This window comes from Nothobranchius furzeri, chromosome 5 (assembly GCF_043380555.1).
Source record: "Nothobranchius furzeri strain GRZ-AD chromosome 5, NfurGRZ-RIMD1, whole genome shotgun sequence".
Taxonomy (NCBI): Eukaryota; Metazoa; Chordata; class Actinopteri; order Cyprinodontiformes; family Nothobranchiidae; genus Nothobranchius; species Nothobranchius furzeri.
In genome coordinates, this window is record NC_091745.1 from 70,815,994 (window position 1) to 70,826,182 (window position 10,189).

A 10,189-nucleotide genomic window follows, 5' to 3' on the forward strand; every position below is an offset into this window, starting at 1 on the left:
AACATGCCATGTTTATTTTGTCTTCAACAATAGCCGACCTCATTCTCCCTGAAATAATCCTGCCCAACACGCACCACTCAGAGCACATTTCTACTTCTTCAAAAGTTGTGTCAAACAAAAATATCTCAGAAACTAAATCTGATCCGTCATATTTCAACTTTTACGTGCATCTGATACTGATCATATCAGATAATACATTTATTGATCTCCCAGTGGGGATATGTACTGAAGGCAGCACATACCCTTAGAGAAGGCCAACATCGGCCGATAATATCGAACATAATTTCTACCCATATAGTTTATAGTCATTTTTGTTGGTTCTCTTTTTCCATAAAAGCACGTTAGGTCTCGTCTCGTTTTCTTCCGCCTATCCGGGTTCGTGTCGCGGGGGCAGCATCCCAACTAGGGAGTTCCAGACCGCCCTCTCCCCGGACACCTCCACCAACTCCTCTGGTAGGACTCCCAAGGCATTCCCGGGCCAGATTGGAGATGTACTTTCTCCAGCGTGTCCTGGGTCGACCAAGGGGCCTCCTGCTGGCAGGACGTGCCTGAAACACCTCCCTGGGGAGGCGTCCAGGAGGCATCCTAACAACACACCCAAAGCACCTCAAATGACTCCTCTCGATATGGAGGAGCAGCGGCTCTACTCCGAGTCTCTCCTGAATGTCCGAGCTCCTCACCCTATCCCTAACTCCGGCTTTCCACGGGAGCCGTCAGCTGCACGTTACTGCAGCAGCACGTCATAGCTGCTGATAGGAACCGCTGTGGTCAACAGAACCTTTTCCACTGGAGCCGTCGGCAGCCGTCAGCAGCGCGAGTCGGCCGCGTCTCAGGAGCAGCATGTCGCGGCCTTTATGCGCCGGTTCTATTTTCTACGCGCGACGCCTCTGAAACGGGTCAAGTTCGACATTTTTGGGGAAGGAAAGACAGGAAATCGGACGCAGAAATGGAGAGAAGCTCCCGAGATTTTCAGAATAAAGAACGTATTGCCTTCCGGTTGCTTTACTTTTAAAAAAGTTACTAACTGTGCGGCCCCGTGAGAAGTTATCACCTAGCTAGCGGTCTCCTTTGTTTTTCAGGTCCGTATTGGCGAGTGTAAAACGGACAGAACATAAAACACAAACCATGTTGTAGTTTTCTCCTGCTTGTTGTTGTGTTTACTGACGAAGTCACTCGTGTGACTTCGTGCTCGGTCGGTGACAGCTGCTCCCCTGCTGCTTCGCATCTCGTGGGAAGGGCCAAGCAGCAGCTTACGCGAGCAAGACGTGCTGCTGCAGTAACGTGCTGCTGACGGCTCCCGTGGAAACCCGGGGTAAGGCTGAGTCCAGCCACCCTGCGGAGAAAACTCATTTTGGCCGCTTGTATCTGCGATCTTGCTCTTTCGGTCATCACCCAAAGCTCATGACCATAGGTGAGGAGCGGGCGGTAGATCGACTGGTAAATCGAGAGCCTTGCTTTCTGGCTCGGCTCCTTCAACAGTGGTTGTATTTGTGTAATTTTCTGACTTTTTTACTTTTATTTGATTGTCAGCGTCTGGAGCAGATCATGAAGAGGACCCGTAAAACTGATGGAGGTGACAAGGTAAGCGTCCTCATCAGTTTGTTACAAAGGCTCAACAGTCCTCTAAGTGACCATCACCTCGTTTTTACAGAAGGAAACCAATTCCTCCTCAACCAACGACAAACCGGCAGAGAGCGATAAAGGTAAACTGGGTTTGTCTCCTTTTGTTTGTGACTCTGTTTACCGCCGACCTTTAATCTGCTGAAATCATTAGAGCCATTTGTCCTAATTGATCTCTTATCACTGACATCTGGTTGGATTGAAAACAAGAGGATGCTTTCTGTCCAGCTGGTTTGTGGAATCCACTTAATAAAGTTTAAACAGCGCTGTGACTCATCTTAATTCAGGTGACCCAGTTCTGTTGATCATGCTTATGACATCAAATATGCTTCGGGGTCCTTTACGTCCTCCCATGTGTGGCACCAAACAATGGCAGCCATGTTTGTTGTTCCTGCCTTCCTCCTTGCATGCATGGTGAAGCTTGTTGTATAAAAGGGTTATTAGATTATATCTCTGCCTCATATCCTGTGCAGCTGGAACAGTTCTTCTCTGGACAATGGGACCCATGTGTGCTTGTTGAATCCCTCAGACTCCGGGATGGGAAAGGATGAGCGGACTAAGAGCAACAGCCAGCTGAAGTTTAGCATTTATCTTTGATAGATGTAATAAAAATAAGAAAACAAGTAAAGATTCACATTTATGCAACACTTCAGTCTCTGATTTAGTTCATGTAGACGTGTTGTTAGCAAAAAAATAGATGAGTAAGATGAAGGGAATTAATGAGGTCTGTTTGTTTTTAAAGTTCTCCAACGCAGACGTTTGCCAGGCGCTGATGTGGTTGGAGGCCTGGCAAGCATGGGTCTGTTTTATTCAGGAGTGTGGAGATGGTCTGAAAACCACAACCATGTTCTTAGCAGAGCTCGGAGGGCTAGGGGTCTGCTCCATGCAGGGCCAAAGGTTCCCTACAGAAGAGATGGAACCATTCAGTCATAGTAAAATCCAGCTTGTACTGTTTTATAGTCCAGATAAAGTACTTTAAACTCAGTGTTTGCCTAACTGGCAAGTTTTCAGACGGCCTTTGAAGGGAACATTTGTTTAGTCTCATTGACTGAGGAACCATTTAATGCTTGTTTTTTTATGTATGATTGGCCACTTATGCATGCTGAAAGTGAAAGTTTTCTTCAACCACCCATCGCTTGCTTTAGCCGCAGAAAGGAAATAGACGGGAAAACAACCAGGTCAGAAAAAGCTTGTTTCTTCTATGTCACAGCAAATATTCATATTCACTACGGCTAAGTACAGAAACCAAATGTAGCATCAATGTGAAGATTTGTGGTGCTAAATATGCTACACCATTAATTTAATACAGCTCCTCATGGTTCATGGTGTCGGTTTGCAAGTAGAAGAAGAATGCATCGTCTTTGGCTGCAAAAAAAAAATCTATTTATCAGCTGAATCCACAACCTTCCTCCTCCGTTTGCATCAGCAGAAGGCAACACTGGTGATATCATAATTTTCTGAATAAAAATTGCTAGGACTCATTTTCAATGTACATAGTAGTTTTCCAAAGGCTTCAAATGAAGGCAACCGGACTTCTTTGGCTTCTTGAAGACGTTTTGCTTGTCACTCGAATAGATTTGTCAATTCTGACTGGAATATGGGAGAGTCAACGCTTATAAGCTGTAGCTGTCTATTTATATTTAACGAGCTGAAACTACTCTGGGTACCCCGCCTCTCCATCCCCTGAGGAGTCGTTGGCCTCTATTGAGAGGGTGTCGATGTGTTGATTAGATGCAGGAAGGTGTGACCTAGACTGAGGCCTAGTCCACACGTAGCCATTTAAAAAAAAAAAACGAATATCCGCCCCTCCAAAAACTTGCATCCACACCACCTCATTTTAAAAAAAACTCTGTCCACACGTACCCGGATAAATACGTTGTTAAGGACATGCCAGACCTGTAGGCGGCAGTACTTCCCCCGTTCTTAACCTCGTCCTTCGTCTGTGGTCTTCCGCAAGGAGCAGTAATTCTGCTTGCAAAAACAAACAAGCAAAAAGCGCTTGGACAATTGCTAAAGTGAGCGCAGCTCTGAGGGCATCCATGCTGTCGGCTAGTGTAAAGACAGGTCGCACACGTGATGTCAGCATTTTTTGTCGCGGAAAGTGACGTTGCGGACCTTAAAACTCTGGTTTTGTCCGTCCACACGCAGACACCCAAAACGGAGAAAACGCAGATCTTCACTTTGGCCGGAGTTTTTAAAAAGATCCGTTTTCGTGTGAAAAAACTCCGTTTTCGTGTGGATGACAGGCCAAAACATAGAAAAATATCTATGTTTTGGCAGATCCCCGGCTACGTGTGGACAGGGCCTGAAACTCCTAAGGAATGAGATTCAAAGCTGCATTATAGGTGCTGGAAAGGTGAAATCTAAGCCCCCCTTCCCCCCATTTAAAGTGGCTTTTTCACGTTTGACATAGATAGCTTCTTTTACTCCTCTCTCAAACATCTATCTTCTCTGTCCAGAATGTGTACTTTTTCATTTTCAAATGTGTGTCCCTTGGCCTGAAGAGGTGGCTCTCCTGTGTTGTGCTGTGCTCTTGTGTAATTATTGTTTATTTTCCCCAACGCAAAGATCTGGACAGTCCTCACTACATTGTCTAAGAATTCTTAGAAGAACCTTCTCCATTTTTGCACCAAAGATTTGAGTGTTTGTGTTGTCCCTGTGGACAATTTAAATACCTTTTAGGATCCAGTGCCATCTTGAAATGATTTAGTTTGGCTCCAGCATCAAATAAAACCCTCTCATTATCCAACCCTAGCATTCATGGACTCACCCCTCTTGGCTTGTAGCTGCAGAAAGCTGATGCTTATTTAGCATCCAGGAGAGAGCAGAGCACTTCTCGGGTAGTAGAAGCTAACCATTAGCATTAGCAACTCAACAACCTGGCAGAACTCCTTCAGGATTTTATTTGTGGAGATAAAACATCAGTGTTGCCTTTTTACCCAAGAAAATATGTCTTCTGAGTTTTATCAATGAAGGCAGCGTAGAGTCGCGTTGCTGTTAGCCAATCAGAGACGAAACATTTGCAGGTCATTAATTTAAATGAGTAAGACTTTTAACCCTGTTGTTTACCATCCCCCACTCCTCTGACTAATCTCTACCCTCTGAAACCGGAGCGCCAGAGTGTTTTCCCCACAGAAAACGGCTAACAAGACATTCGTTCATAATGGGGACCACAGCAAATGTCTAGAAAACAAAAACTAGTGAATGAGACCTTTAAAAGTTCTGTCTGTATTGCGTAAAAGGAGCAAAAAAAAAATCTTTCAGAAAAGGAAAACCACTGAGCTGTAAAAGACTAAGCATTTTTAATGAAGTCTGTCGTTCTGTGGGTGACCAGCGGGATGAGATGTTGAACTGTTTACGTTTTTACTCTAGACTCTGCTGACTCTCAGCCAAAACCGGACATCAGCCTGCCAAATACCAAGACTGAAAATGGACAAGCTGGTATCAAAGAAAGGTAAAACCAAAGCTCCAGTCTTGTTTATGCTCACTTTGATGAAAGAGCACCACAAAACGTGTAAAACGTTCGTGGCAGAAAAAGTGGGGAGTTGACTGTCAGTCAACTTAGCAGGAAATGTTTTTATGAAAAACACAAGGAGCCACAGGGATCTAGCCCACTGTAAGCACTCGTAAACAAGAGAGAAAGCTTTGTTCTTTTGAAAATAGTTTGCTCTTTGTTAGTTTCGGACCTCCTGTAATTGGCCAGTGGTGAAATGAATCATCTGTTCTGAGCCACTATGACCAATCCTAACTCTAACCATGTTCTTTGCTGTGTTTCCATCCCAAGCAGCCTCTCGCTGGTAAATGGAGTCCAGCCCACGAGACATGAAAACGGCCTGTCCACTAAAGGAGACGCCGCCCATTTTAACAACTTTGTCCACCTCACAAATCAGGGCAACACCACTAAGGGAGACAACTGTGAGACGAGCGTGGGCAGCGAGCCCATCCTCTCTTTTGAGAGTGAGGAGACTTTTATGAAAAAAGCAGGCCCCATGAAGCCTCAGCATGTTGCAGGTACACAACACATAAACATTAATAATGGAGGTTTCAAGGTGTTTGAAACTAATTAAAATGTGTTTACTTTCACAAGACATGCCATTTTGACCATATATGGTGAGACTGAGCAAATATGTATCGTTCATGTATGCTCGAACTTGAAACTGGCTAAGGGGTGAATAAAGAGGTGGTTGTTTAATAACTGTCTTTATCCAAAATAGAATTTCTGCTTAAATAATAGCTAACAAATACGTCCTGTACTACAATTTATAGTGTTGGAGCACCAGTCATACATGCTAATGGAGCATAAATAGCTTTGAATTCTGCTTAGTTTTATACTCGTAAAGTCCAGTGAAAAACAAAAACAGACAAATGTGGACTAAAGATGTACTCTTGTGTGAAGGAAAGGTGACACAAACATATTCAGTACAGGTATAATGCAGATAGTTTATGTTGGTAGTCACACATCTACACTAGTGACCTTTCACCTCTGACTTTTGTCAGATCTGGTTGTGAACCTTTGGGGTATTTTTTTTTTTGGTAGGTGTGAAACTTTCTAGACTTAAGCCCAGTTCATGCGGAAAAATAATTCTGCCGACCTTTGACCCAGTCTTCCCCTTCTGATTATCTAGTGAACGCACATGATGACCATATAGTCTGTAAGGTTGGCTGATGTATAAAGTATTCCTAAAGCCTGAGTCATGCTTCTGCGTCAGTGCAGAGACACGCAACGCCATTATCCGTCCTTGCGTAGGCCCCCCGGCAGGCATGCAAGTACGTACGGAGCTGAGCCCACTTTTCTTAACATCCGTCGAACAAGACGGAGAATGCATGCTTGTGATTGGTTGGTCCAGAAACCTGAGATCACTTCCTCAAAGGTTGCACAAGTCCTGAAAATTCGCCTGTTGTCTGCCTAGACCCGTTAAGCGGACGGACATCCCACCAACGTCGCTGTCTCCTTTTATGCTCTCGCTGGTATTTCAGCAAGATATGCATTTCTTCGTCTAGATCACACAGTTCCAACTCGATCAAACTTCTCTTTCTCGTGTTGCTTGCCATTTTTCAGACCGCGGAAGTGATTTCCAAGGAAATAGTTAGACGTCACTGTACTGCTACCTACGCTACGCCTTCTGTTGTCCTGGCGGAGAACTGCTTTGCAACACCCCTTCAGCAAACGGGGAAGTATGAGAGCAAAACGCTTCCGTCGCTCCGTGCGTGTCTGTCCCTTGTGGAGCTGACGCCGAAGCATGACTCAGACTTCAGAGATTTTTGTCAGTCCAAAAACTGACGATGGGCATTTGCACAGTTTAGAAGTTTGGTGGACCTGACGCTCACTGCACCAATCACAATCGTACTTACTGGGTTTGCTGTAACCGACCACGAGGGTCCCTAATGCGTGAGATCATTTATTTTTCGAGTTTCATTCGCTATTTGATGTGCCAGTCAACAATATACTGCGATTGGTAGCTACAGCCAATAGTTGAAGAGTTTTCCTCAGTAGAGGGGGTAACCCTTCACCTGATGGATCAGGTAAGTCGTTGATCAAAAGTTTGAAGCTAACATGAGGATGCTAATGGAGGTTATGCTGAGAAAAACGCACATTTGACAGAAATTTTGAATGTTTTAAGAGTATGTTATGTTGAATTGTGGACGTAAGACTTGTTGTGGACTAATTATTTTATTGAAGTACTTTTATTAGACCCTTGTGGAGTATTTGTTGTTCAGTCAATGATAAGAAGCTTTTAATGGTGAGTTAGATATTATTTTGAATTGATGAATGATTTGACATAGTCGTTTCCCGTCTATGGTTGTGGCTGACTTCTTTATTGGCATATTTTTGGAATCACAAGAATCATAGCTTCTAATATGTAAATGCCTATAGCAAAAGTTTATTTTTGTACCTCAGGATAAAGCTATACTGATTAAGAGAAGTTAAAGAGTCTCTATGCTAAGCTAAGTCATTAAGCTGCTATTTCTGCAGTACTGTACAATACATATAATAAATCATACCTAATTTGGAGACTTTGTAAAAGCAGCTACAGACCGTGTAGCAGAGCTACAACCAGGTGATTGCAGATGTTCCATGCCTTGTCTGCTGTCACTTCAAGAGGAAATGATAGGAATTGAAAGCAGGTGTTGTCTTTAGGTAAAGGTACGTCGCCCTTTCCGTAAAGCAACTGTGAACTTCAGCCTGTACTCAATCAAGTGTGCAGGTCATCACCTCTGTGAAAGCGAGAAGTCCTCTGAGGAGAGGAAGGTGTGGCATGAAGAGTTCACTTACACTAAAAAAAGGACAGAGATGGAAGCAATACTGTAGGAAAGGTCGAGAAGAAGCTCGGTATCTCGATACTGTTGACAGCTTTATTCACCAGCTCCACTGACTCGGGATCGGACCCAGTTAGGAATTCCAGAGGCGACAAGGAGCCCCGGTTCACAAGTGCTTCCCTGCCCAGGGTTTGAAACCGGACCCCAAAGCAATTACGTCCTCTGCAATGCTGCACTCATCTCCATCCCAGCAGCAGTGTCAGCAGCACCTATCCAGCCATTTGAAAGATTTTGACTTTCACCTGTTGCTTTGATAACAAGCGAGCAATCCTAAATACTAGACATTTCTTTGCTAGCACATCTGTTTTGGAATGAATATTGTTCTGTCTCTATTTCAGTTTTACCTTTCTCTTTCTGTAACCCCCACCATGAAACCCAAACATACCGGCTTCTCAACTTCTCTCATAAATCTGGATATGTAAGATGAGTGACCTGGCAGCGTTCATGTTTCAGACTGATTTAATGATACTCCAGGGTATGTTAGCGAAAGTACGACCCTTCCAGCCCTCTGGTGTTTAAAAGCAGCTTAAGATCATCTTTACACGTTTGCGACGTTCGATTCTATCGGTTTCTGACTTTCAGTCTTACTGTCATCATTTGGTCTTTGTGACCGAGGTCATGGAGATTTATGACCTCTTGCCATGTGCGGCATGTTTTGCATTTGGTATTGTCAACAGTTCTGAGGTTTTCAGACTGCGTCGTTTCTCAGTTCAACGATACTGACCTTTTTCTTTTTGTCTACAAATGAGCCTCTGTTAGTATGTGATAATAAATCTCTTAGTTCTGCCTTTCCTGACCTTTAACCCTTTGCCCTTTGCAGAAGTCCTGTGATGTATTCTGGTGTTGAAGGACTCGTTGGCCTTAGACGTCCCCTAGCCCTGCCAACGCTCGCACAGCGAGCCCTGTGACCTGTGCCAATCGTGCATCTTCGTCTATTCTTCCGAAAGCAAACACGCCGCTCTCGAGGGGACACGGGACGCAGACAAAGAGGTCTGATCATGACGCAAGTGACAGACGGGACGAGAATGTGTTGCTTCATCCAGCTCAATGCATCAGTGTTATTGTTTTTGAAGATCGTTGTGGCACTGAAGCAGCACGCCTCTTAAATAAACATCACCGTCACAGTTCAGCTGATAAATAGTTGTTTTTTTTTAGTTATTTAACTGAGAGTGCTTTTAAGACTGGACATGTTTGTGAATATTGTAAATGAACCAGTCTGTAGCTGCACACTCTATGAAAGGCAGTGCGGCTCTGCTGTGAGTAGATCTAACTAAAACCTGGGTTTTATACATCCTGGTTTGTGTAAAATACCTGTAATTGGGTTTGTAAAGTTCCAGGAAGCTAAACTGAAACTGCCAGTTGGTAAAGAAAAAAAAGGCTTCTTTTTCTGTGTGTGTAAACATTCTGCTTGTTTTTAGCGTCTTAGCTCTGACTGTAAGCTAAACTTGGATGTACTAATGAATTTGGTCACCTTTAAAACCAGAAATAATCCTCCTGCTCACCAGTTGTGGCTATTGTTCTTCACAAGCACTATTCAATGTTCATGTGCAGTAAGATTTCATGGACTTGTAGGTGTTTGAAATGCGTTTGCGTGTAAATGCTATAAATATATTTTGATGTGCATTGTAAGATCAGTGAGATTATCTCAAGTCTTATTAAAGACAAACGATCATCTTGTTTGATTTTTCCTCTTGTTTACAAATCTTTGATTTTAGAATCTACCACACACACAAAAAAGGAAAACTTATTTGTTTTCAATTTACCAGTTTGGGAATATTTTGTTCTTTGTTTATTCCGGTGGCTCAGCAGCACGTTGCCTTTTAGGGGAAAAGCTTACAAGACGCACGCTAGCCGTAGGGAGCCGGACAACGTTAGATTTGATGAAAGAGACACACGAGTTGGCTCAGCTGTCCGTTAAAGTTTGGGTTTCCTTTTAAAGGATCTCTACAGGGTGTGCATGCCACACAAGCTGCAGCCCCTCCCCCCCCTCCCCTTTTCCTTTATTTCCGTGACCACTGGCAGGCCTAGCACATGGTTTCCAGTCCGCTAGGCAGCTGAAGACACGATTTATGTTTCGCTTCAACCAAACGCGAAGACATGCCTTGCTGATAATCATGCAGAACTGGCGTGATTTAAATGTCTCAATGCTGCTGTCGAATATCCCTGCAGTGAAGCCCTGTTGATTGAAGGTCTATAGCCTGTTCACAGTTTGTCCTGTTGGGACGGCGTCTTAAATCCCAGCGGGTTATGG

The 10,189-nt window shown here is 43.9% G+C and overlaps 1 protein-coding gene across 7 annotated transcripts in view; it reads left to right on the forward strand.

The window, feature by feature from the left end:
• map7d1a (MAP7 domain containing 1a) overlaps positions 1 to 9,004 on the forward strand; it is a 60,973-nt gene extending 51,969 nt beyond the window's left edge. For 6 of the 7 annotated variants that reach the window (XM_015950069.3, XM_015950072.3, XM_015950073.3 and 3 more), the window contains 5 exons: positions 1,531 to 1,581; positions 1,652 to 1,703; positions 4,993 to 5,074; positions 5,405 to 5,631; positions 8,759 to 9,004. In XM_015950069.3, coding sequence (XP_015805555.3) covers positions 1,531 to 1,581; positions 1,652 to 1,703; positions 4,993 to 5,074; positions 5,405 to 5,631; positions 8,759 to 8,769 — 423 coding nt within the window. In that variant the 3' untranslated portion in view covers positions 8,770 to 9,004. The remainder of the gene's footprint in view (positions 1 to 1,530; positions 1,582 to 1,651; positions 1,704 to 4,992; positions 5,075 to 5,404; positions 5,632 to 8,758) is intronic. The other variant, XM_015950070.3, reaches the window with a different exon arrangement.
• The last annotated feature ends 1,185 nt before the right edge of the window (positions 9,005 to 10,189 follow it).